The 25,198-nt window shown below is 50.1% G+C and overlaps 9 protein-coding genes across 9 annotated transcripts; 4 read left to right on the top strand and 5 right to left on the bottom strand.

Moving 5' to 3' along the window:
• Positions 1-906: 906 nt before the first annotated feature.
• On the bottom strand, positions 907-4,005 carry TGAM01_v202317 (hypothetical protein; the record flags this gene model as incomplete). Its single annotated transcript, XM_024548973.1, has 3 exons — positions 907-2,226; positions 2,286-2,563; positions 2,646-4,005. 3 exons carry the CDS (start codon positions 4,003-4,005, stop codon positions 907-909), a joined length of 2,958 nt encoding a protein of 985 aa, XP_024406376.1.
• A 233-nt stretch (positions 4,006-4,238) lies between these two features.
• TGAM01_v202316 (hypothetical protein) lies at positions 4,239-5,374 on the top strand (the record flags this gene model as incomplete). The annotated part of the gene is made up of 4 exons (XM_024548972.1): positions 4,239-4,268; positions 4,344-4,566; positions 4,622-4,753; positions 4,830-5,374. 4 exons carry the CDS (start codon positions 4,239-4,241, stop codon positions 5,372-5,374), a joined length of 930 nt encoding a protein of 309 aa, XP_024406375.1.
• Positions 5,375-5,793: 419 nt separating this feature from the next.
• TGAM01_v202315 (hypothetical protein) lies at positions 5,794-6,060 on the bottom strand (the record flags this gene model as incomplete). The annotated part of the gene is made up of 1 exon (XM_018807097.2): positions 5,794-6,060. A coding segment is annotated over one exon (267 nt), but the record flags the coding sequence as incomplete, so codon positions are not given.
• A 778-nt stretch (positions 6,061-6,838) lies between these two features.
• On the top strand, positions 6,839-8,200 carry TGAM01_v202314 (hypothetical protein; the record flags this gene model as incomplete). The annotated part of the gene is made up of 2 exons (XM_018807098.1): positions 6,839-7,822; positions 7,877-8,200. 2 exons carry the CDS (start codon positions 6,839-6,841, stop codon positions 8,198-8,200), a joined length of 1,308 nt encoding a protein of 435 aa, XP_018659606.1.
• A 1,405-nt stretch (positions 8,201-9,605) lies between these two features.
• Positions 9,606-11,305, bottom strand: TGAM01_v202313 (sugar transporter; the record flags this gene model as incomplete). The annotated part of the gene is made up of 2 exons (XM_018807099.1): positions 9,606-9,872; positions 9,935-11,305. The coding sequence occupies 2 exons, from the start codon at positions 11,303-11,305 to the stop codon at positions 9,606-9,608; spliced, it is 1,638 nt and encodes a 545-aa protein (XP_018659607.1).
• Positions 11,306-13,842: 2,537 nt separating this feature from the next.
• TGAM01_v202312 (hypothetical protein) lies at positions 13,843-14,253 on the bottom strand (the record flags this gene model as incomplete). Its single annotated transcript, XM_018807100.2, has 2 exons — positions 13,843-13,871; positions 13,956-14,253. 2 exons carry the CDS (start codon positions 14,251-14,253, stop codon positions 13,843-13,845), a joined length of 327 nt encoding a protein of 108 aa, XP_018659608.2.
• Positions 14,254-15,859: 1,606 nt separating this feature from the next.
• Positions 15,860-17,543, bottom strand: TGAM01_v202311 (hypothetical protein; the record flags this gene model as incomplete). The annotated part of the gene is made up of 2 exons (XM_018807101.1): positions 15,860-16,170; positions 16,247-17,543. The coding sequence occupies 2 exons, from the start codon at positions 17,541-17,543 to the stop codon at positions 15,860-15,862; spliced, it is 1,608 nt and encodes a 535-aa protein (XP_018659609.1).
• Positions 17,544-19,202: 1,659 nt separating this feature from the next.
• Positions 19,203-22,412, top strand: TGAM01_v202310 (dolichyl-phosphate-mannose-protein mannosyltransferase; the record flags this gene model as incomplete). The annotated part of the gene is made up of 5 exons (XM_018807102.2): positions 19,203-19,468; positions 19,557-19,846; positions 19,957-20,240; positions 20,334-21,800; positions 21,888-22,412. 5 exons carry the CDS (start codon positions 19,203-19,205, stop codon positions 22,410-22,412), a joined length of 2,832 nt encoding a protein of 943 aa, XP_018659610.1.
• A 1,005-nt stretch (positions 22,413-23,417) lies between these two features.
• Positions 23,418-25,085, top strand: TGAM01_v202309 (hypothetical protein; the record flags this gene model as incomplete). The annotated part of the gene is made up of 1 exon (XM_018807103.2): positions 23,418-25,085. The coding sequence occupies one exon, from the start codon at positions 23,418-23,420 to the stop codon at positions 25,083-25,085; it is 1,668 nt and encodes a 555-aa protein (XP_018659611.2).
• Positions 25,086-25,198: the final 113 nt, after the last annotated feature.

Genomic DNA, 25,198 nt, shown 5'->3' with positions numbered 1-25,198 from the left:
GCGCTCACTTCTACGACGAAACGATCAATGTTGCTATGCATATGAGTTCTCGACTATGAATCGAGGCACGTTAATTGAGAGGCTGGGAATAAGGGTTCCATCAAAACTTCTCCGGGAATGCAAAACAAAGGGAAAAAAAAATTAGATAGAAGTTAAATTGACTGACTTCAACAACCATGCTACGTGTGCCTGTCTGATTGTCCGTGATGCTATGAAATTTGTGGTGATGTATCCGACTCATACGCGCCCCTGTAGCTCCTCCCTAGTTGTCCCGTGCTGCTGCTCCCTGAAAGTGAGTTGGGCCCCTGTAGTCTCAGGGGTCTCAGCGCTGTTAGCGCTACTGATAGGTGACTGCATCCGCTGAATACGCTATAAGCACGCGCGGCTGACGCTTTTGATGACGAGGCTGAAGAAAAGGTACAAGGTCGCCAGAGCTTACTAGAGTACGTGACAACATCATAGATTCAATATCCATGAGGTATCTTTGGTCTTTATCCTATTTGTACAATATGCTTGAAAATCTGTCAAGTTTCATCATCTGCATGCCTGTGTATCCTGTGTATATACTAGTAGTGTTTTATGTGTACATGTACATCGTAAGAGGGGAATCGCTTCATCCAAAACGCCTGGGGAATAGCCGCCATCCCTATGTCCTGCTTTATTTTTTTTTTGTTGACGCATCCAAATAATTATCTTTTACCTTTGACCTGCATAGAAGTGCAAATTGTTGTGATGAATGGATTGCTAAATATCATGGGAAAATTGTGCTTATGCGATTTTATGAATCTTTGGTATCGGCAGGGTTGAGAGCTTCAGAGGTATGCGTTGATTCATTGGCGGTACCTATGATGAATCTTTAGATGCTGTCTCAGTCATCGTGAAGGAGTTTTCATCCTGCTCAGATAATTACAAAAGCTCGGATTCTGAGCTCTGGGCATCTTCAGAATATCCAGCTTCTAATGACGACAGCTCATCGATTGCTTCGTCATCAAGCACTTCCAGCTCATCAAACCCAAGTGACTCGTCTGAAAGCTCTCGCACCAGCTCAGAGCCGTTGTGCCACGAGAAGTACTTGCCTGTGGCTATCTCTCCAACTAGAGATATGAACGCAGACGCTTCTTCCTCGTTGAGCTCAAACGGTGCCTTGTCTTGCTCTCCATCGCTTCCTCGTATAGGAGGACCGGCTTGGAGAGACAGCTCTTGTCTTTGACCACCGTGGCGACCCGCATCGATGCTTTCGCAGCGTAGATTGTGGCCATGGAATTCGATTTCGACGATTTGATGCGTCTCCAGTCCCATAAAGATGTACGGGGCGTTGATGATGGCTGTTTTGGAAGGCTTGCGCTTTGCCTTTGGGTCGGCGGCCCAGGCCTTGGGGATTGAAAATGTGATTTTACTGGGTGTTCTCAGTATGCCTTTTGGGAGATCGAACTCGCAGTGAGATAGGAACTCTTTGATGGGTTCTTGGCTCGCGTCGAGCGGCAGGAGACGCTGCTGCGTCAGGCGAATGTCTACGCTTTCGGTGGGCAGCAGGATGTCGCTAACGGAATGTGCGGCAATGCCAAAGAGAGTCGAACCAGAGGGGAGGGAAGAGTCGGCAATGTCGGTGACAGGATCAACAGGCAGCTGCAGCTGGACACTGGGGAGCTTTGAGCTCGTGTCATTAGAATGATGCTGGGGGTCGGGAGAAAAGTTGAGGGTGATAGTTGTGCGCTGTGTCACAGGTTGATTTTCGTCCACAATGGAGGTAAAGGATGCAGGGTGAGGGAGGACTGGAGAGAGAAGTCGGCGGTGTTTGGCCATGGAAGTCGTTGTACGGGAACCCTTGCCGTGGAGGACATGTCCGAATGATGCCGTCGTAAGTAACAATTCAGCTTCTTTCTTAGCTTTGAAGTGTGATGAAGCGGGTAAAGAGGTTGCCTCAAGCAGGTGTTCTGAGATATCGTCTCTTGCAGTGGTGGTTTGGCCGACGGGATGGACATATCTGGACCACGGCTTCAGCTTATCCTTCCAGCGCATACTCCTGCGTTCTCTGTGGTGGCTAATAAAAGATCCATCCTTTGCCTTGTCAACTTCCGATGGCGTTATAATATGCACGCTGTTTTCGTCTTTGCTCGGCTGCTCCAGTAGTAGCCGCAGAGCGATATCAGCGGGGGTTTCTATGTTTTTGTTGCTTTCGGGCGATGATGATGGGGTTTGACTTTCAAGCCATGAGATTTCGAGCTCCTATTTGGTTTTGTTAGCTCTGCAAGGACAGAGATGAGGGTGGCAGATTCAAAGCATACTTTATCGCTCTTGTTAAACTGGATATGTGTCTTTGTAATTTGTTCTAGCTCTTTGAGTAGCTGCTCGTCCAGATCATTGCCTTCAACGTGGTTGGAAGAAATCTTCTGGTGGCGGGTCGATTTGACAATCTCATCAAGATGGGAGAGAATGACGGGGACGGTCGATTTTTGAGCATAAATGTTGATCCGGCTATCATCGAAGCTTGCAGTAATCTTCTCCTTGTTGGACTCGTACAGGAAGTCTTTCGAAACTTGCTCTAGAATGGAGCTACTGGGAGCTAAAAGGATGAGGAGGGTAAGCAAGTCTGGTCTGATGTGGATGTGGTAAAGAAAACTAGCTCTTTGATATACATGACTTACGAGCAATCAGCTGGAAGATGCGAGGCTCCAGCCAGACAAGAGTCCTGCCAAGGCCTTCGACTTGCTCCTTGACCTCGAGATTCCAGATGGTTTGCATAATCAGAATCACCAGGCGCTGCTTAGGCCTAAGTGGCCCCCAGTGGTCGGGTTTGGCGGGCTCCCAGGAGCTTAGATTGTCAATCCAAGAATATGAAGGCAACTTCTGCAAGCTTTGGTTGTGAGCTGTCAGGCGTTCCCGGTTATAGTATCTGGTGAGTTGGCTGGACTTGAAGCCATCCAACAGAGAATTCGCCAGAGCATCAAAATCTTTCATGGGTAGGATTGTCCGATCAACAGGCCGCAGGTCGCCAATGTGCTTCAACGCAGCTTCCAGTGCTTCTTCGTTGCTCTCTTCGACTTCCTCCATCATGAGGTCCCGTTCGGCATCGAGCTTTACTTTGGCTTCTGGCGCCTTGTCCTGGATCCTCCGCGCGGGCCTCTTTGGTTTCTTCATTTCGTTGGGGTTCTTCAACATGATTGCCTCAATCTGCTTCCCAAGAGCCGCAACAGAGACGCTCCTGGATTGGATGCGCTCGTCTTGGAAACTTGGGTTAAGCTTGCTCCTTTCTTCTTCTGGCCTAGATTGGTCAAAATCCATAGAAAGGGGGATAAAATCTGAAGCAGAAGAATAATCCTGTGCTTCAGCTTCAGCTCGCTCCAATCGATCCGCCTCCTCTGCCAGTGCTTTTGCAAGCGCATCTTGAGCTTCTTCCTCTTTTCCTTCATGAGCTTCTTCATCTTTTTCTTCATGAGCTTCTTCTTGAGCTTCTGAAAGCCTTTCTGCAATCTCTTTCCCCTTTGAACGCTCTTGTACAACTTCTGCTTTTGCGTCTATTTTGATATTCGTATCGTTTGGAGCCGTCGCAAGCCCCCAGTCGGGTATCTCCTCGTCTCTATTACGGCGTCTGTTGCTTGCGCCCTTCCCGTGGCGAAGAGACCCTCTTCGAGACGGCTTCTTGGATGCTTTGTTAAGTGATTTATGAAACTCCTTTGTGCTGATTCGGCCCGATATCAGCGCCTCCACGCTTTCTTTGCTGTGGATGACGGGATCGGAGCTGTAGCATCGCTGCTGCAGCCAATCTTCACGGCCGTAGAAATGGCTTAGCGTTGTTCTCTCACGCAAGATAGACGAGGCCAGTCGGTTGGCCCAATAGACGCGCGGAGCCTTTGCCGCTCGGGAAAGCATTGATGCGACAAAGCAGATGCAAATTGCAGCATCAAGGACGAGGCTACATGAAATGCGATGCGGCGGATATTCTTGGGAAGAGCTCACAGAGTTGACAGTAAAGAGACGATACGATATGATACGATGCAGGTACATTGCGATGCGATATGGAATTTTGCAGATAAGCCGTTATCGATAGCCGATAAAAGCTTTCGCTGCGGCCACTTTACCCGCCTAGAGGTACGCAATTAATCAGACGCGCTGCCCTCAGTAGCGCGTTGGTTACACCCAAGCCCCACGTTCACTCACGCAATTCCTGGTTCATTTGCGATTCACATCGCCAGATCTGAGATTAGGAGGCCCAGTCGACATCAATTGAACGTCCAGCCATGCCGCCTTCACAGAGGAGACGCCGTCCGGTGGGTCCGCAGTCGACAGCCTGTTTCGCCGTTTCCACGTTCATCCTTTTTTGACAAGCGCATGTGATTGATTAGGTGGAAGACGACGGTGAATCCGACGAAGATGCTCGACCAAGGCAGCGCCCGCATATCGAGGCCTCAGAGACGGAGCAGGAAGAGGAACCGTCAGACGAGGATGCGGAAATGAACGGCGCAACCTCGAGAGTCGACGAGCAGTTGGCCAAGAAGCTGATTCGATATGTGATTGCCTGCGAGTACTCGAGAACGCCGATACGGAGAGATGGCATCAAGGAGCGAGGTAAGGATGCGCAAAGAAGGGAGAAAGTCGTCAACTGACTGAGCCGTGACGATAGTCCTCGGAAAGCAAAGTCGTTCATTCAGGAGAATATTCGAGCTGGCGCAAACCCAACTGAGAGCGGTCTGGGGGATGGAGCTGCGCGAGCTGCCTGTCCGAGAGAAAATGACGCTGCATGAGAAGAGACAAGGTAATTTCGAAGCTGTTTTGTGATCTATTGAGTTGTCTTCTGAAACGGCTGAGGCTAATCCTGCAATAATCGACAGCTATGAAATCAAACACGCAGTCAAGGTCTGGCTCCGGTGCCTATGTCCTCTCTTCCGCGTTGCCAGAAGAATACCGAAGCGCATCGATCCTCAGACCATCGAAAACCCCAAACGCAGAACAAGAAGCAACATATATGGGATTCTACACGCTGCTCGTGTCGCTGATATGGCTGAACGGCGGAGAAATCAGCGAGCAGAAGTTGCAGCGGTCCCTGATGCGCCTCAACGCGGATCGAATGCTGGCCAGCGAGCGGACCGAGGTGGTTCTCAAGAGGCTGGAGAGGCAAGGATATGTGATCAAGAAGGTGGACCGGCCGCCAGTCGGTTACGAGGGCGACCAGACCATCACATGGCATGTCGGGCCTCGAGCAAAGGAAGAAATCGGCCTGGACGGCGTCATGGGATTGGTGCGCGAGGTGTATGGCCATCCCGAAGACGCGGCCTTTGATAAGAAACTGCGGTCGAGCCTGGGGCTGAAGAGCAGACAGCTCGGAGATGGCGAAGGGGAGGATGGTAACGATGTGAGCATGACGAACGGCGCATAGCAGACGCCATGATGGTAGCGCCGTGTTTGGTGCTTGTGATGATTCTTAGAACCCATAATACCCTGTCTTCTGTTTGTTCTTTTCATCTTTGTCTTCTGCTTTTTCTCTGCCTCTTTATTATTTCTTCTTCTTTTCTTGTGTTTCATGCCAATGTCTTCTATTAACCCTGCCTGGGCTACTATAGTTGCTGCTTAATTATGAAAGGGGGTATCTTGTCGTGCGAATCCGCCGTTCTATGGCGCCAATCTGATCTGCAAATCATACACAAGATGCTCGATTGTACATACATCTTTTGGGTAGACTCAAATCTTAGCTACATCTTTAATGATCGTCGAGTGCTTTAGGAGTCGTTACTCGAAATCAATCTTCTCGCGGCGGTGGAGGTCCGCTTGGCTGAACCATTTTCTGCACGTCAAACATTAAGTATTAGCAAATAACGAGGTTTTCAACTGCGGATTGGCGTAGCAACTACACACCCGTATCAACTGAGCCCGCGTCTTGGTCAGTGGCTCGTTTTCTGCCAGCGAGATGTAGGAGAGAAGAGGTCGGTGGCCGACAATCGAGGCGTACGTGTCTCGGTGGATGTTTGTCCGCCACTCCCAGCTGGAAGTGTCTGGATGGCCGGTTCCGATGTATTTGGCCTGGAGGCGTTCGAGCTCTTGTTGGTTGCGAAGCTTGTCGGCCTGGTGTTGAAGAGAGCAGAATTAGCAGCGGCTATGCACGCGGTTGAGGGTTCCGTGAATAGGATTGCGAATCTGGTTCTTACCATTGTAAAGGTTAGATGGCTTTATTGGAGAATCTGATATTGATTGAAGATGAAACACGTTTTCAAAGATTTTTGGACAAGAATGAAGCGAAAATTGGCGTCGCAACTATCAAGGCTTACTTGAAGAGGCGTATTAAAGCAGGTACAGTCAGCCGCAGCTGAGTTTAGACGAGATTATGCCGGAGCATCTGTGCTTAAAACTCGGTAAAATATCGGCAGCCTGCATTTTCCTGCAAGATGAGGTCAGCGAGCGTGTTGACGCACTCAATGTTGTTGTGCAGGTCGACCTACCAAGGTACCTCTTCGCAGCAACGGAAAATCCCATCTTTATACCGAACCGACCTTCTCATTCTTCTTTTCTTGGCGCATCGACGTGTTTTTATACCCCTTCTTTTCCTTCTTTCAACGCTGGACGGCTTGGTTCTGGGGAGTTTTCCTAGGGTCTCTTGAACTGGGTTAGCTGTGTCTCTTTTCAGCTTACTCAGTCGACACTTTTGCGCTTGGTTCTCTGAAGGTACTGAGAGTGAACCTTGGCGCGTCAACCGGGAGAGAGAAACGGCATCTTCAAAACACATCTTTCCTTTTCTTCAAGGCCTATTTTTATTCTTTTATATATATACTTCTTTTGAACGGTTCTTGGACATAAATTAGAGGAGCAGGAATCTCCTCTACGTGTGTGGGAGCCAGGAATCACAGCCATGGCTCAGCCAGTCGCTCCGGAACACTGGACGGAGCTCATCGCGGCCAGGAAACAGAGGCGGCTCTGTTCGGCACAAATCGAGGAGTTCAGGCCCTCGTGCGCCAGCGGATGTGGCAAGAAACACGTTTCAGACTGCACAGGATGCTACATCCGGGTGCTGGAGAGGATGCGCCAGAGGTACAGCGGGAGTCAGGATCGCGAATGGTTCACGTATAGGAAAGCGTTTCACCAGGAGCTGGAAGAACTCTTTGCAGACGCGAAGGACCGCAAGATTGGCCTCAAGAAGATCGAGGCGCGGATAGAGTCGGAGAAGGAGGCCTGGTATCGATGGATACTGCGAAAACACCCCGAGTTCCTCGTTGTGTGCGACGACCCATTCATTCAGGACGAGCTGAGAGGCATGCTGGACGACCCGGATCGATCACGCGACGAGGTGGTGAGCATGATTTGGCGAGGGATTGGCAAGCCGCCCGACTGGGCCGAACGGGTCGATTCGTTTGTGGCCAGCGTTGAGGCTGCCGAGGGGAATGCAGCTGCCCTCCGGAAGCTCTATGTTGAGGAATTCTTCATGAATCGAGAGACGGGTGAGCCGGTGCAGGACTCGAAGCCGTATCTGGACGAGTTTTCTTCCAACGAAGACATGAGCATAGAAGGGATTATCGGCAAGATGGTCAAGGATGCGCAGGAGAACAAGACGATGCGGCCCCAGCGAGAGTTCTTCCAGGCACGACTTGACGACCTCCGGAGGGCCAGGATGGCCGATGAGCTGAACAAGAAGCAGCAGGCTAAGAGCCAGGCTCAAACGGCTCAAGAGCAGGTAGCAGGCGATGAACTCTACGATTTACCTCCTTGTTCGACGTGCGGCAAAGTCGTGCCTGCAAACGATGTCTTTTCCTGCACTGTATGCCAGACAATCACACAGATGGGCGGCAGCCAGAGGCTCACTGTCTACTGCTCAGAAGAGTGCTTCGACGCTGGACACGTATGTATTTCTTCAAAATATCAACAGGCTGTCCAACTAATTTCAATTCTCTAGGGCAAACATGTCGACGAAGCACACCAATGTGACGGCGGGGACGGCTGTATTCAGAAGCGCCGCACTGGCAGCGAGGAAGACATCATCATGGATGATGCATTTGCCCTGGAGGTGTTTGTGTGCAAGCAGTGCGTCAACTCGGGACGCCTGACGCTGTTCTGCTCACAACGCTGTGCATCTGAGAACATGGCCAGGCACCGACTGGCCGCGCATGAGATCAAGACCGAGGCCGCTGACGTGCCGAATTTCGTGACGTTGCTGTCGAACGTGGTGGAGTCGGTGCTTCGCCGGGAGAATCCTGGATTGCGGATGGAGTTTGTGTAATTGGGGGGTTGACTGGCGTTGTTCATTACTTATTGTGGTGTTTTTGCTATTATTTATGAGTCCCAATTGTGTACTATTATGATTATCATATCTGGACGGGTTTTGGTGTTTGGATATGGTGTGGGGTGGATAGAGAAGAGAGAGATCGGGTTTGAATGGATGATATATTGGTAGCTAGGTAGTAATACTTATAGGTCGGTTCCTATATGATAATCTCTAAAAATCAAATCCAAGTTTTACAAACTTGAAGCCACATGAAGCCACACATTTCGGCCAAGTGAGATGCTAAGAAAGATGCGATTGTCGCAATTCTTGAAACAAAGTGTATAAACATAGAGCCTAGCGCTACCACTTCCATTACATCACTTGCTCAAAAGCGTGCCGTGTAAGGGTTCGGTTCTATGACTTGCTAAATCACGTTTTGCAAATTTAAAGCTACATATTTCGGTCGAGCAGATGCGTTGTAGAGAAGAAAGATGCGATTCTCGAGTTAAAGTGTATAAAAGAGCTCAGTGCTAGCACCTGTATTATATAATTCACTTCAACTAGCGGTGTCCTATAAGGGTTCTAAGATCTAAAATAAAATCAATTGAAAGCTACATCTCGGTTTAGAAGTGCATTGAAGCAGGGAAAGTAACAGTATCTTGAAAATGAAGTATATACACTAGCATTTTGACTATATAATTTACTTTAACTAGCGTCATTATAAGGGTTCTGTGGTCTAAGACAAACACCAAGCTCTATTATCTGAAGCTATGTTTCAGCAACAAAGATGCAGAGTAGAATTGCGGTATCTTGGAAAAAGGCTGTCCATTACTATATAGTTTATTTTAACTAGCGCATACTTTAATGGTCCTGTGGTCTAATGGTTAGGACTTTGGATTTTGATTCCAGCAGCGAGGGTTCGATTCCCTCCAGGACCTGTTTTTTTTTTTCTTTTCTCTTTTCTTTTGCAACTGGTCTATTATTAGCGGTCTCGTTGATGATGGAGGTGGTTTTTGTTGAACACATTTGTTAGGACTTTGAACAAGTTTATCTTTCCTAAAGATGACTATATTACCATTCCTCTCCGCAAACCATACCCCCTCTGGCTGTATGTAAGCTTGAGGTGCGCTAACCAATTGACAGCAGCAGCCAGCGAGTTTCCTTCAAGACGTTGGTTGTCTTCCAGTCTGGCTGATTATCATTTCACCATTTCACCAAGTTGGCTTCGTTATCAATCTACACCACCACTTGTCCAGTACGTTGCAAGCATAATTTGATTCACGGCCTGGTTGGTATTCCAGCAGCCGAATGTCTATGTTGCCAAGATGAGCCAAGTCTAGCTTGGCAATCTATCTTCTAGCTTTTTCTATCCTCTATGGGTATTCACTTTTGTCCCTTCTTTTGGGTATCATCTCATAAATCATTTCTCGGATTCGGTTCCTGTGCCGATTTCCTTCTCGTTTGAGCTTCCCTTTTCGCTGGAGCTCCCCCTCTCGCTGGTCTTGTCCTCCTCCTTGCCTGCAGCACCTTGGCTTGCGCTGTTGACCAGGCCGTATCGAAGAGCATATTCCTCGACTTCGTCGTGAGACAGAAAAGGCAGCTCCTTGGCGGCCTTGACATACGAAATGTTCTCAGAGTAGCCCTTGGCAAAGATGATGTCAATCTCTTCCAGAGATCGGTTTGCGGTCTATGAATTGGACTGTTAGCGAGAATGCAATGGTACTTCTGGCAGTCTGGAGAGCTACATACCTCTGGGTAGAAGAAATACAGAATGGGGAAGAAGCAGGCGTTGACAATGGCAAAGAACAGATAAGTTCCCCAACCAATGTTGGTAATCATGATGGGAGTGATCATGACAATGAAAAAGTTAAAGAGCCAGTTTGAGCATGTCGAAACAGCGTTTGCCTTCGCACGGGTCTTGATGGGGCTGATCTCGGCAGGGTAGAGCCATGGGAGCGGGAGCCAGGTGGCTCCAAAGGACGCGATGTAGGTGAAGAGACCGACGGCTGCTCCTTTAGCAGCAGAGGGATTGCCCGGGATCAGACACGCAAACGTCAGGATCATGGAAAGCATCTGGCCAGCAGTGCCGTAGAGGAACAGCTTTCGACGGCCCACTCGCTCGATGAGGAACCAAGAGACGGTGGCAAAGGCAGAGTAGACAACCATGTTGATGCCGCCGAGCAGCATGGCCATGTTGTGAGTCTCGCCGATGGAGTTTTGGAACAGAATGGGGAAGTAGTAGATGACGGCATTGCAGCCACCAATCTGCTGCATAAACTGGGATGAGGCGCCGAGCAACATGCGTCGGAAGTGCTGAGTCTTGCCGTTGGTGAAGAGGGCCTTGATGGGAGTGCTCTTCTGGCCCGCGAAGCCTGAGGCTCTGATGGAGTCGAGAATAATGTCTCGCTCGGTCTTGGTCTCTTCGCTGTCGACTTCATATCCACGGAGGGCAGCAATGGTGACTTCTGCCTCCTCATAACGCTCGTGTGTGAGGAGCCATCTGGGGCTGTCGGGGAGCCAGATCATGGCTGTGCAGAAGAAGAGGGCAAAGACAATCTGGAAAGCAATGGGGAATCGCCAGACCAGGTCGTCAGGTCCGTATGAAGCGCCATAGTCGATCCAGTAGGCAATGAGCGAGCCAAAGGCAATGATGCCACCTTCGATACAGATGAGCAGACCTCGGTTGGACGTCTTACTGCATTCAGCCTGGTAGGTTGGGACGGTTGAAGTGTTGATGCCGTTGCCAACACCGGTGATGATACGGCCAATGATCAGCTGCGCAAGCTGGGCATGGCCACGCATGCAAGTGACTTGGATAATGGTTCCAAAGATCATGACGATGCCACCAAGGATGATGGCTTTTCGGCGACCGAGCAAATCTCCCACGGCAAGGATAAACATGGCACCAATCAGACAACCAATCTCATAGATGGCTGTTACCAGACCCTGCATGGTTGAGTCTTTTGTCTCGGGGAAATAGTCGTTGAATACTGGAGACGAGATGATACCGCTCATGACTCCCTGGTCATATCCAAAGAGAAGGAAAGCCATGGTAGCAACAGTCGAGACGGTTAGGGAGAGTGGCCGGCCTGAAAGGCCAGCGAATTTAGGAGGCGCCATGATGAATTATCTCAAGACAACCAAACACAAGGTATGTCTTATGGCACGCAGAGGGGGAAAAGAGGCATAGAAAGATTAAAGGATCCAGAGAGATATCTGGAGGAAACATGGGGTCAACCATTGATTTAAATATTCAAATGACCCTCGGTTGCAGACACACTGATACATACAACTAACTACTCGACTACACATACTATACCGTTAACCGCCAGGAAACCGTTTGCTCGCGGCGAACTGTGACAAAATCTCCATCAAAACTCGGACATGATCCTTGATCTGTTATACAGTGTACAACGTCTTATCCACATGACATCATTTTCCCTGCACAGAGCCGAGCTGATCGTCGTATTGAACCAGATTTACGAGGAGAAGAGGCCTGAGAAACCCACGAGAGGTGGGTCACCATGACGATCGAAATTGGAGCCACAGAGGGATGAAAGTCTGAGATGCAGCGGCCAGCGGAAAGCAGCTTTTTTTTTTCCCTCTCTTTTGAACAAAGATCTTCACAATATGTTTCACGCCTTTTGCGCGCAGATGGAGATTGTCAAGCCATGTTGAGTGGTTTTCCGTTTTCAGCCCGCGGTGTGATGGAGACCGCTGTCGGTTGGATGCGGAACGCACATCTATGCACAATCGCCAAGGTTCTTTGCATCAGAGGCTTCCGATTAGCTGCTAATTGATGAATTCTTATCCCGAAAAGAAAAGAGAAAAGGTTCTAAACTACCTGGTCCCTGCGGCGATTTTCAGCTTGGCTTGATACTAGATGCGGCAAATACAGGTACCTACTATAGCTTCAAAATACTCCGGCGCGGTTACGATATACACGTATCTACTGTATCTGGGCTTGCCACCAAGCTCTCACCTCTCGGCCGGGCAGCACACCGGTCCGTTGCGCCAGACTGATGGCCCAGCGGTTCCAGTTTTCATGTTCCCTCAGGTCAGCACTTGTGGCCCGTTTCTGAAAGACCGAGTCATTCGCGATGGAACCCGAATATGCATACTAGAAAACGTCTTCCCCCGCTGGATTGATTCGTGCGACTGCCCAGGAGAGGAGGTATCACTGTCGATCAGCACATGCAAGCTCGGGCTGCAAACCCCGAGATTGGAAGGGATAGGTGAGGCTGCGGGCTTCCTCCCCGCTGTGTTTGTAAAGGGCGTTGATACTGTGAGGCCTTTGCAGCACGTGGCTACTGGCAAAGGCGAGCTTTGAGTTTACTGGAGATTAACAGTACAGTAAGTCTAGATTATGCCCATGGGGTTGAGGGAGGCGGAGAAGGGAGACCCTCTGACCCTTCTCCATGCATCTGTCAACTACACAGCATGTCACTGCCAAATAAGCCTTGAAATTCGAGACTTTTTACGGATGATGATTGTTATACAGCTACTTTTGTCATTGTTTTCGTATTTCTGTAAACTGAATGTTTTTCACATGCTGGTTCCTGAGCCTCAGTTTCTTGGCAGTTCTCTAACCTTGAAAAATTATGTATCACCTATCCACCTTACTCACGCCACTTATGCCAACTCACCGCCAGGAATTTTTCACAAAAGACAAAGAAAAAAAGTTTTCACGATAATCTTCTCCTTTTTGCCGCCCATCGCTTGGAGAGAATCACCTGTCATTGGCCGAATCTTTGCCCTCTTCCGCTCGCGCAAGGGGAAGAAAAAGAGACTGAAAGGTTTAGTTGCCATAGCGCCAAGAGTATGACATCGTTGTGGATCTCTACACCAAAGTGGCCTGCCTAACAGGAATCGCTGTCTCGAGCAGGGCCCTCTAATCCACAAATACTCCGGGACCGAATATCGGGGCCGACAATCTTTTACTGAAGAGAGAAGGATGTGCTCTGATTGGGCGTGGATGTCGGTATCTTGATAAAGCGAGGTGATGTTGAAGTTTGCCTATCGTGAGGTAGCGCTGAGGTAGCGCTGCATACAACCTGCAGTCGTCCTACCCTGGACACCTTGCGAAAACAAGAATAAATCCATTTCAAATAAAACAACATGGGTATACCCATTGGCGAGAGGGTCTTAAAACAAGTAAATACGCTTATTTTCAACTTGTTGATATGTATAATGGATGCTGCTGGCCAGGGAATCCCTTGCTTTTCTTGCTGTTAATGGAAGTCTCGATTCCTGCTTGCTCAAGCAACAAAAATAAGGAACCGAATTTGCTATTTCAATATAAAAAGTCGCGGCCTGATACGTTGATAACTATACTAACAATGAACTAAAGGAAGGACAGTAACTCGAGTCGAGGAGAAAGAAAAGCGCAGCGAGATTATCTCAGGCTGAGCAAAACAGGGCAATGTAGAATTGCCCCAGGTGTGATTGGCCTCCCCCATCTTACAAGCGCCATATCAGCTTTTAAAGTTTCCAAACATTACATGTTTTCACGGCCTAGAATAGCTGATAAAGCACAATGGAAACTTCGCTTAATTCGACGCACTGCCTTCCTTTTGGCTTGGGATATATATAAACGGGTAGTTTCGGTCTTCTCCCTCCCCTAAAACATTTAAGCCATCTCAGCCAAAGAACTTGCCTCACCACGCATTACGATCCCAGTTGGGGTCTGTGATTACATCTCCAGTTAGTTATTATTCCTTGACAAAAGAAAATCAGTTTGCTTTTAAATTTCAGCATAGGATGGACATACCCTGAACAAACGCCGCCAGCACCTTGCTCCCAGTCTGCAGCAGCGGGTGCCCAACCACAATCTTCAGAAACTTCTCCAGCCCTGCCCGCCGGTTCTCAATGACATCGTCGCTGAAGCGGTTGGTGAAGACCTTGCCGGGCAGCGGCGGGATCGTCACGCGGGCACTTTCGCGCTCGAGGATGTCGCGGAAATATTCAAAGTCGGAGTAACGCCTGCGGACGCTGCTCTGGCGGAGCTTGAAGGCGGGGATGTTTGTGCGGCAGAGGATCTCGTAGTCGGTGTACATGGAGCGTCCCATGCCGTGTGTTCGAGGATTCCGTACCTATTCGAGGAAGATGGAGAAGAAGGTATTAGCCATGCCTCGGACAGTAGTTTTGCCATTTTGCCCTTTCATTCTACTTCCTCTCCTTATTCTTTTTTTTTCCCGTTCCCTCGACACCTCCTCAAGCTTGTAATTTCAAGCAGCAATTCATATCTGCATGCATGCGCTGCCTACCTCTATCTCGAGAAAGTTCTCTGGCGGCCCATAAATCTCGTCAAAGCTCTGCTGCCGCGTGTCTGGCATGGACTGCATAATGGGCCGATGCAGATCCGGCGATTTGCGGGCCGCCTGCCCGGCGTCCTGAGAGTCCGACAGTTTGGCGGTGGTATCAAAGTCGACGGGCTATGAGGTTTCAAAGGGGAGGTGTGGTTGCCGCTTTTGCGAGGATCAGCCTTGGGCGAGGCTGAGGAGCTCAGAGGACCTAGGTATGACGTGTATGCAGGTTGGTAAAAACAAGACAAAGGCAGAGAGAGGATGGGCTAGCCTTTAGTTTTCCTCCCCCTTGGAAGCCTGTCGGATTCTGCTGGGAAAATGCGCTCGCTCGTGTGATCACCAGCCTTTGGAGTGAAAAGGTGGAGACTGACGAGATAAATAATGCCTTTCCCTACCTGGGCTGTTGCACAATCGCGGCACAGGCAAGCTGACTTAAGGTGGGGTTTTTGCAGTTGCTGCTGTTCACGTGGGGGAGGAAGCTGCCAAGCTGCCTTCCCCACCAGTTCTAAAGGGAGGACTCTCAGCTTTCAGCTTTCGCGAGCAATCAGCTTTACTAGCAGCGATGACAGCATAACTTGAATTCGTTTTCCATTTTCGAACAAGTTGTAGCGTAAATAAAATATAGAAGGCTTAGAAGTATCCATCAAGATGCTAGATACTTGTTTACATATTGAAAAGAAAGACAAAATCACTTTATATTACACGTTACTGCGCAAAACGCCCCATGTGTTGAAAAGCAGAATAAATAATCCTTTGCTCTTTTGTATTGCTAGTATTGGGCTTGCACACTAAATTGGCTATAAAAGATGTTGCCGTCTTATTATTTCCAATTGTTTCCTTTCTTATTTGCTTTCAACAGTTGCTACTATCTGCATGCCAAGTGCGCTGTAGCTAATGCCTCCTCCGACTGATGGTAGGCAAAAAATCGAGGGTATATACTCAAAACAAGTATTAATAACAAAAGCCATGTGCTTCGAATAGCCTTTGTATTACTCGACACACGGTTTGATATTTCTTCATCAATCTTCATGCTGTGAAACTTGTACACTGCATGCCCTCTTAAAGCAGCTATTGGTAAATGAGCTCCTGAAATCATATTAAAAAAAAAAAAGAACGATAAAAATCGCCTCACCTTGTGGTTTCAAACTCCATAATTAACAAAAATCCCATGAATACCCATCTTTTTGTATAAAGCACAATATTTCATTGGAAAAAACCGGACCGTTTGTGGCATCTCTGTAATGTACGAGATCGCTGGAGGTGCTGTACCTTCGAAATGAATGAGTTGGCTGGAACTACCCTCCTTTGCTATACCCTTTTTCAAGTATAGCTACTAGCCAAAGTTATTAAACTCATTGTCTGCCATGATTTACTTCTTGGTTGCAAACTTCTGATGGATAGCACGAATCTGCTCGTCGACATTGACATTCTGAAGGTGGTTGAGATGAGCTTGGCTCTTTCCCTCTAGATGACCGTCAAAAGTTTGAACGGCCGCCTTCTTTCTCCTGGCTTGTTCGTCTTCTGAGAGAGCATTTCCTGTTGCAGGGTCAAAGACATCGCTTCGCTGACTAGCAAGTCGCTTCAAGTTGTTGGCAACGTCAATATGAGCCATGTTGGACGTGGCATAGCGCGATTCCGCCTTGGCTTTTTGTTCTTTCCAGCTAGGATCCAAAAGCTCGACTGCAGAAGAAGAAGAAAAGGAGAATATCGATTAGCTAACTGTTGAACCATGTCATTAGGGGATTTTGAAACTTACTTCTCATGTGCGCTTCCAGCTCGTTTAGAGGAATCTGCTGCTTGCAGTTGGGACACAGCGCCATCTGCGTGCCTTGCTTGCTTGCCGCCTTTTGTGCTGCTCGGGGCACGTAATTCTCCCGAATCTTCATTGGGCCAAGACCACCCCTGGCCTCTGACTGTGCCTGCTGCATACGAGCTTGCGCTGCAGATCTCTCTTGGATTCTCCGCAGCTCTTCCTCTTCCTGAGCAGATTGTTGTGGTGCCGCGGCACCGTAAACCGGTACTGCTGAAGGCACATGCTGTGTTGTCTGTGCCTGCTGCTGCGGTGCGTAACCGGTATGCACGGGCAGGGGAAAGGAGGCTGGCCGAACCTCAGCAGCTCCGTTCTGTGCAAGATCCTCGTCGTCAGGCATGGCTTCCTCGATTCGCAAATTGGCACTGATGGATGCCTTATTCCTGTCTTCCAATGAAGCGTACTGTAATTCACCCAGAGTGGTGGGTGGAGGAAGATTGGTGTTGTCGTCTTCGTCTGAAAAGGCGATGGTCTCGACAATGACAAAGTCTCCCCAGTCGATGCGAGCAAACTCGGCCTTTTCAACCTCTTCCTCAGCCTCTTTGTTCTTTCTCTCAGTCTCCTGATATTTGAGATATTCGGCCCTTTCCTTCGCTCGTTGAAGCACATGAAACTTGTCCTTGATATTCAGCTCCAACTCCGCAGTTTGCTCTTCTTGCAGCTTACCACCCTCGCCGTCGAGTCCGCTCGCCCGCAGAAGCAGTGTATATTGGTCGACTATATGTTGGAAAAAGTTGTGAAAGGTGTGGTTGGGGATTAAGAATTGAAATTGAGGGTTGCCGGTTTCGCGCTGCGCCAGCTGTGTCATGAACTGCCGTCCATTCTTGGCGACGAAAAGCGCCGTCAGCCGTATCACATCCAAATCTTTCTGGTTGATGTGAGGCATTCGAGCACAGAATTGGAAATCGGGGGGCTTCGGCGGGCCCTTGGGCTTCTCGGGAACGGGCGTGATGCTTTCACCAACTCGACCGGCCGCGATATCGGTGCCGCGACCAGCTCTGATCTCGCTCAGTCGCCACTGGTAGTAGGCATGGTACGCATCGTCGGCACTTAGGAAGCTGAACTTGGGATTCTGGCGCTCCTTTTCTCTGATGCGGTCTTCGAATACCGAGCCGTTTCGCGCGACATATCCGGCCGTCTTTTCGAGGATATTCCGAATCTCGCGCGGCGGTAGCACGACGCCAGCAGGAGCTTTGATGTCGTCAAGCGCGTTTGACGCTCCATTTGCCGCTTCCGCAGCCATTTTCGATGATTGGATAATTAACCCCGAGAATGATCCAAATTTGCTGCTGCTGTTGCTTCTCCTGAGAATTTAGGAAGGAGGAATGGCGTTGGAGATATGATGATTCGAAATAAGCTGGCGTCGGCAATGCAGCTTCACTCTGCTGGAAATTTCCTGGGCGCCATGCAAACAGAACTCAACTGCGAATTGGATCGGAAGCCGGAGCCAGGTTAGTCCGTGCCGCTGTCGATGTTGCGCCACATGCTCGGTGCTTCAGGTACCGTCTGTCTGTGGCGCTAGGTCTGGGGTAGTGCAAAGTGCCTATGGCGAGGCCCTGGACCCTGGAAGAACCCTGGCCATAGCGAAGACTCCCATCCATGTCTCAAAGGCTGCTTTGAGGGAATGCTTAATTTAACGAGGGTCATATGCTGTAAATGGCATGGATATCGCACCTTGTAGGAGGAATATCTACTACCTAGAAGCTACCGCTGCAGATTGTGCGACATCGTCAATCTCGCATGATGTGCCTTGCCTTGCCTGAATTCTGCATTTGCCACCACTTTGCCCACGAGTAGCATCTTTGTGCTGGTAGTATTGGCAATCTTGGACAGCAGAGCACATGTCAATTTGGGTCAGACCGACAAGGAATGGTATGGCGCTTCCAGTACCCAGCAGGTAGTCAGAGGCTGCAAACAGCTGAAGCTGTACCTTGGCGATACAAAGGGAGAGCGCGACAGGGCCTTTGCCCGCGAACCGAATTGAGCTCCCTTTGCATCTTAGTGCGGCTGAAAAGGGTTCGTCCAGATGTTCGATTACGAGCAGCGGAAATGACACACGGGCTAGGTTCTCAGTTGATACAGAGACAAGGTAGATATAATGCTTCATTTAGGGAACATGCCACGTACGTGTGTTGCACATATTCAACCCTAACACTGAATATTGAACAGATACCGTGGGTAAATAGACCAAAACTCGAACCTCATCTAGAATACGATGGGATTTGTATTGTTTCAGTGCTAGTAGCCAATAGTACAATCCTAGAGGCAAGGGGCGAGCAAAAAACACGAGGCTATAGCCCGCAACGGGGCCTTTTCTGCAATTGAGTGGCTCATTTTAACCAGTGGCATGTATGCCTACTCGCCCTTTGTATGGCGCCGGAGCAGTAGGCGCCGGTACACGCTACTTGCTATGGCTGTGCAGCAGTGGCGCCAAGGCTGAACGAAGCGCTGCTTAAGGCCACTGTAGCTACAATTGAGTGCTGGAGACGACACGCGAAGCTAAACTGAAGCACACGCTGGTTGCGCAGCTCCTCCTCGCACCCCTGACTCTTGGTCTCGTCCATCAATCACGACGACCTCTTTGCGGTTTCTCCCTTTTCCTCCCTTTTTATTCTCTTCTGCGCGCTGCGACCTGCGACCGGCGGCTGCTCTGATCGGCCGAATTGGTTCTTGCGTCTTCTCCTTCCTTGATTCCCTTTGTCAGCTTCTCTCCATGAGGCATCTTTATTAATTTTCTTCCACCACCACCTCGCCTCCTCTCCTTCGTTCGATACGCTCATTTACCGGTCCCAAGTGACATTTTACTCAGCGTCCAGCAGTCTGGTCCCTCTGCTCTGCTGCTCTCTTCTTCCAATCGCCGCAGAATCGCACGTCTCACCCCGCCGACCTCATCTCCTTCGCCATGGCGAAAGCGAGTGCGCGGGGCCGCAGCCCTCAACCTCCGCTTGTCGCCGAGAAGCAGCCCTTTGGGGCGCCCGTCGCTGGATCGAACAAGTCGAAAAAGGCCAAGAAGAACGCCTCGTACAAGTCGGACGGTGTCGAGGACAATGACGTCTTCCTGCTGCCCGGGCCCGACTATGTGGCGGCCCTGGGAGTGACCGTGCTGGCTACCATTGTGCGCCTGTACAAGATCTACATGCCCACCAGCGTCGTCTTTGATGAAGTCCAGTGAGTTACTCTGCTTCTCTTTCGTCCAAACCAGCTCAATTGGTTGTGGGGTTGGTGCTGGGCTAACACAGGCGTCTTCTCTCTCTAGCTTTGGCGGCTTCGCTTCCAAGTACATCAAGGGCAGGTTCTTCATGGACGTGCACCCTCCGTTGGCCAAGATGCTCATTGCTCTCACCGGCTGGCTCGCGGGTTTCGACGGCGACTTCGATTTCAAGGATATTGGCAAAGACTACCTGGAGCCTGGCGTCCCCTATGTCGCCATGCGTCTCTTCCCCGCCATCTGTGGCATTCTCCTCGCCCCCATCATGTTCATGACCTTGAAGGCTGTTGGCTGCCGGACGACGACTGCCGTACTTGGTGCTGGTTTCATCATTTTTGGTGAGCATTTCCAAGATTTCTCCCTCTTTTTGCTGCTACTTCTGCTGCTGCTTTGCCAGGCAGCTAAAGAGTAAGAAGAAGAGCCAATACTGACTGAGTTTTGTATATAGAAAACGGCCTTCTGACTCAGGCCCGCTTGATTCTTCTGGATTCCCCCCTGGTTTTCGCCACTGCCTTCACTGCCATGTCCTTCTCTTGCTTCACTAACCAGCACGAACAAGGACCCGACAAGGCTTTCCAGCTCAGCTGGTGGTTCTGGCTTGCCATGTCTGGTCTTGGCCTGGGCATCACCGCAAGCATCAAATGGGTTGGCCTGTTCACCATTGCCTGGGTCGGCTCTTTGACTCTTGTGCAGCTGTGGGTTCTCCTCGGCGACAGCAAGAATGTCTCTGTTGTACGTATTTCTAGCACTTTCTACACTCTTTCTCACTCCAATTGGCATTGCTATTGGCACTGGAACATTGACTAATCCAACTCTCGCACGCAGCGTCTTTGGTTCAAGCACTTCATGGCCAGAGTCTTCTGCCTCATCATCATCCCCGCCACCTTCTATCTCGCCATGTTTGCCATTCACTTCCTCTGCTTGACCAACCCTGGTGAGGGTGACGGATTCATGAGCTCCGAGTTCCAGGCTACTCTTAACAGCAAGGGCATGAGGGATGTTCCCGCCGATGTCATCATGGGAAGCCGAGTCACCATCCGCCATGTCAATACTCAAGGTGGCTACCTTCACTCGCACCCTCTCATGTACCCTACTGGAAGCTTGCAGCAACAGATTACTCTGTATCCCCACAAGGACGACAACAACGTTTGGGTCATGGAGAACCAGACGCAGCCCCTTGGAATTGACGGCCAGCCCATCAACGGAACTGACGCATGGGACAAGCTGTCAGAGCCACACTACATCGTCGATGGCACTGTCCTCCGCCTCTACCACCAGCCTACTTTCCGACGCCTTCACTCACACGATGTGCGCCCCCCGGTCTCCGAAGCCGAATGGCAAAACGAGGTGTCCGCCTACGGCTATGAGGGCTTCGAGGGCGATGCCAACGATTACTTCCGTGTTGAGATTGTTAAGAAGCAGTCCAAGGGAGCCCTGGCCAAGGAGCGCCTCCGAACAATCGAGACCAAGTTCCGACTGATTCACGTCATGACTGGATGCGCCCTCTTCTCCCACAAGGTCAAGCTGCCCGAATGGGCCTCTGAGCAGCAGGAAGTCACTTGCGCCCGCGGTGGCAGCATGCCCAACAGTGTTTGGTATGTCGAGCACAACGAGCACCCCCTGCTTGGTGATGACGTCGAAAAGGCCAACTACGCCAACCCTGGCTTCTTTGGCAAGTTCTGGGAGCTTCACAAAGTCATGTGGAGGACAAATGCCGGCTTGACTGATTCTCATGCCTGGGACTCCCGACCCGAATCTTGGCCTATTCTTCGCCGTGGTATCAACTTCTGGGGCAAGCACCACATGCAGGTCTATCTCCTTGGCAACCCCATCATCTGGTGGTCTAGCACGGCCGTCGTTGTGATCTGGGCCATTTTCAAGGGCGTAGCCATCCTCCGATGGCAGCGTGGATGCGATGACTACGAGAGCAGCACTTACAAGCGTTTCGATTACGAGATTGGTACTTCAGTCCTCGGCTGGGCTCTGCACTACTTCCCATTTTACCTGATGGAGCGCCAGCTCTTTTTGCACCACTATTTCCCCGCTCTGTACTTTGCCATCATTGCCCTCGCTCAAATGTTTGACTTTGTAACGGCAAGAATTCCGGCTGCCCTTGGTTACCGTGGAACCCTCATCAACCGCGTTGCCACCGTTTCCTTCCTCGTCCTCACGGCTGCCGTCTTCACCCTCTTTGCCCCTCTGGCCTATGGCTCACCTTGGACCAAGGCCGAGTGCGTTCGCGTCAAGCTCTTCGACAAGTGGGACTTTGACTGCAATTCCTTCCTTGATGACGTAAGTTTCTCCCATCCGATGAAAGATTGATAGATTGACGTTTATTGTATGTATGAGCAACCATGACTGACTTGTTTTGTTATCTAGTACCAAAGCTATACTCTGACCGAACTCCCCCCTTCAAGCGCTGCTCCTTCAGTGTCAGTTGCCGATCCGGTTGTCGACCAGGCCCAAAAGCCTCTGGCAGAGCCTGTTATTTCTCAGGCAGCCGTCGTCCAACAGGATGTGAAGGTCCTCTCCCAAGAGGAAAAGATCGAATATCGGGATCAGGACGGAAATTTGCTGAATGAAGAGCAAGTCAAGGCTTTGGAAGGCAAAGTTGAGTTCGAAACCAAGTATGCGACCAAGACGCGCGTCGTTGACGAGCACGGTAACGAGATTGCCATGCCCGAAGGCGGCTGGCCCAGTGAGATCGCCGGAGCTGTCGCCCCACCTCATCCTGATGTCGAGGGTGTTGACAAGGAGACAGCCAAGGCCGAGACCGCCGAGGCCGTCGAGGCCCCCAAGGACGAGGACGCCGCTGCCAGCCGCGATGGCGAGAAGGAAGCCGAACAACTAAAGGCTAAGCCCGCCAGCGAAGGACAAGAGGCCACTGTTATGGAGGAGCTATGAGGAAGAGAAAGTGGTGTTGTTGTTGTTGTTGTTGTTTGACTATGGGTCATTGACTATTTGAAATTTTACGAGCGGAAAAGGAAAAAAAACGATTTTAAGATTCAGAGACGGCGTCTCAACCAATATTTTCTAATTATGCGTGGCATTGTTATTTATCCTTACGAGATCAACTATCTTGGGGGTGGCGTCTGTTTACAGGTACCCTCGAATACTCCAGCCTTACGGTAAGGTAGGTGCGAAATACAGCTCCAAGGATGATGAGGCGCTATGGAGAGTTTCTTTGGGTGGTTAAGGAGAGATATACTCATCTGGGTTCGTATGAGAAGAAAAGCACTCTAAAAAGCAATAGAAAAAGGGAGAGGAGAGAGGGGGGGAATCGAATCGGAGCGAGTATGAAGGAGAAAGAGAGAGAGAAAGAGAGAAGTTGCAGGCAGTGATATGATACCATCTATCATGTAGCGTCTGATGTACACCAATTCTTCTGCAGAATAGTCTCCTTGTTTCAAAAAATATGTAACGTCTTTTGTCATGACAAGCCACATTTCTACGCCGAGTGCCGCTGTCAACTTATAGGGTGTATCAGATAACCAAATACAATTAACCACAAAAGATCAATAATCCTAATTCATTTTTTCGAGTAAAGAAGCAACTTCTACCCATGTTAGAAACACAGTACACTTCCTTGCATTGATTTTGGTGATGCTTTAGACGTTCTTACCTGAGTGCTAAACGCTTCGGTTGGCCGGTAGAAAGTATAGCCGCACGCACCTGACCCTCTCATCTTTTGTCTAGGCCATTCAAACTTGTGGAATTGACTCGGATTCTCTCAGTCTCAGTCAACCGGCTCGTAAAGACGTCATTTCCCCATCTTCAATTGGATCGATTTGAATAAGCTGATGGAACATTGGTTGATCGGCTGCTGACTGGCTGATTGATCGATCGATTGATTGATAGACATCTGCACAACACCAGCCGGCGAACAATTCTCACAACCGACAGGCAACAATGTGCCAGACTCCGGACGCAGACTCGCAGCAGATCCCGCCCATCGAGATCGGCTCATTTATTGCCCTACGGCCCGATAAGAGCGAGTTTATCGGAAGTGCCAGCGGTGTCTTCTTTGCCAATACCGTCTTCCGGGCCTTTGCAACAGCAACGACGGGCTCTGGTGGCTCTGCAGCCAAGCGCCCTCAGGGGGATGTAAATGGCCTCGGGGCCTCAGCGACCCCAGACCCTGGGTCTGCTCATGAGTATGTCATGGCAGAGGAGAAGGCCCAGGAGGAGGCCGCTGGAGATGACGGCCTGGGGGACGGTGCCGTGGGCGCAGAAGATGCGAACAAGAGCCCAGGGGCACGATCCTACGGCATTGCAGCTCCTGGATTAGGAATCCCTCCTCCTCCGGCCGTTGCGAAGCGACTCCTGGTGGAATACTTCAGACGATGGCATCCATTTCTTCCTTTTCTTCATGGACCTACGTTCTTTGAAAAGGTGAACCAGTTCTACGAGCCAGGGGGTTCTCCGGCAGAGCCGATGAGCCGACGCAACAAGGTGTACCAGGCCATCATCTTCCAGTGCGTCTTCAACATTGCAGACTCCAATCACAATCAAAAGGAAGAGCGAGAACTCCCCGAAGAATCTCGCATTAAATCTGCTGTTGCGCTTACGAGCCTGCTCGGCGTCCTTTCCAGCGGCCATGATATCCCCTCATTACAGGCGCTCCTGGCAGTGGAATTGTATCTAATGACTCAGATGTCTCTACGAGCGGCCTCGACAGTTCACGGAGCGATGACACGCATTCTATATCACTGCGGTCTGCACAGATGCCCCTTTCGATACGTCCAGCTGCCACGCGACATCTGCGACATGAGAAAGAGAATCTTTTGGTCTGCGTATGTGATTGATCGCCACCTGAGTCAGGTACTTGGACACCCCTTGGCTCTCAACGACGAAGAGATTGATGTCTGCTTGCCTGGTGCGCCAGAAGTCCATAATCCGGCCAAACCCTTTCAGAATATCCCGCCGTCGCGCCCCTCGCCACCACAAGAAGATGTTCAAGCTTACGCGCCAGTGGATCATCCGACCTTTGCATCCATGTCTTCTGCCGGGGACCTCACTGATGGCAGCACTGTTGGAACGCAGGAAGGCAATTTTAATACAGACCAACTTGTGTATAGACCACAAAGCTTGGGCGAATCCATCCTTGGCTTCTTGGTAACCTATTCGCGACTGCTCGGGCAGGCTCTCGACCTCTTCCACAAATCCATACACAGCCGATCTATAACATGGGACAAGGTGCTGGAGATGACTTCGAGGATCCATGCTTGGTGGAACACGCTTCCGCCCTCGTTCCAGGGAGAGGGGCTTACATCCATCTTTGTAGAGCCGCAGGGTCATGACGGCCCTCCCTTTGCGATTTTATATCACCAACTTATTCTCATCATGAATCGTCCATTTTTATCGCTCCCGACCAACAGAACGGATTTTCAGTTTAGTCTACAAACTGCGGTGAATGCCAGCCGAGCAATCGTTAAGAAGCTCAAATTACGGCAGGGAGATTCTCCTCTGGTGGCTTGGCCGGGAATGCTGTCGGCGGCGTGGATGGCTGGGCTGACCATTGCCTACGCCGGGTTGTTGAAGCTCTATCCAATGGAGAAGACGGTTCTGTATGTCTAATACTTTTGCCGCTGATTAACTCATCTAAAAAGATGGCTATGTCTATTTTACACTAATTCTGATTGTCATTAGGGACCTCAACTGCGCTATACGGCTCCTTGGTATGATGAGTC

Source organism: Trichoderma gamsii (assembly GCF_001481775.2).
Source record: "Trichoderma gamsii strain T6085 chromosome Unknown Scaffold_5.2, whole genome shotgun sequence".
Taxonomy (NCBI): Eukaryota; Fungi; Ascomycota; class Sordariomycetes; order Hypocreales; family Hypocreaceae; genus Trichoderma; species Trichoderma gamsii.
This window is presented reverse-complemented; position numbering and strand designations above follow the sequence as displayed.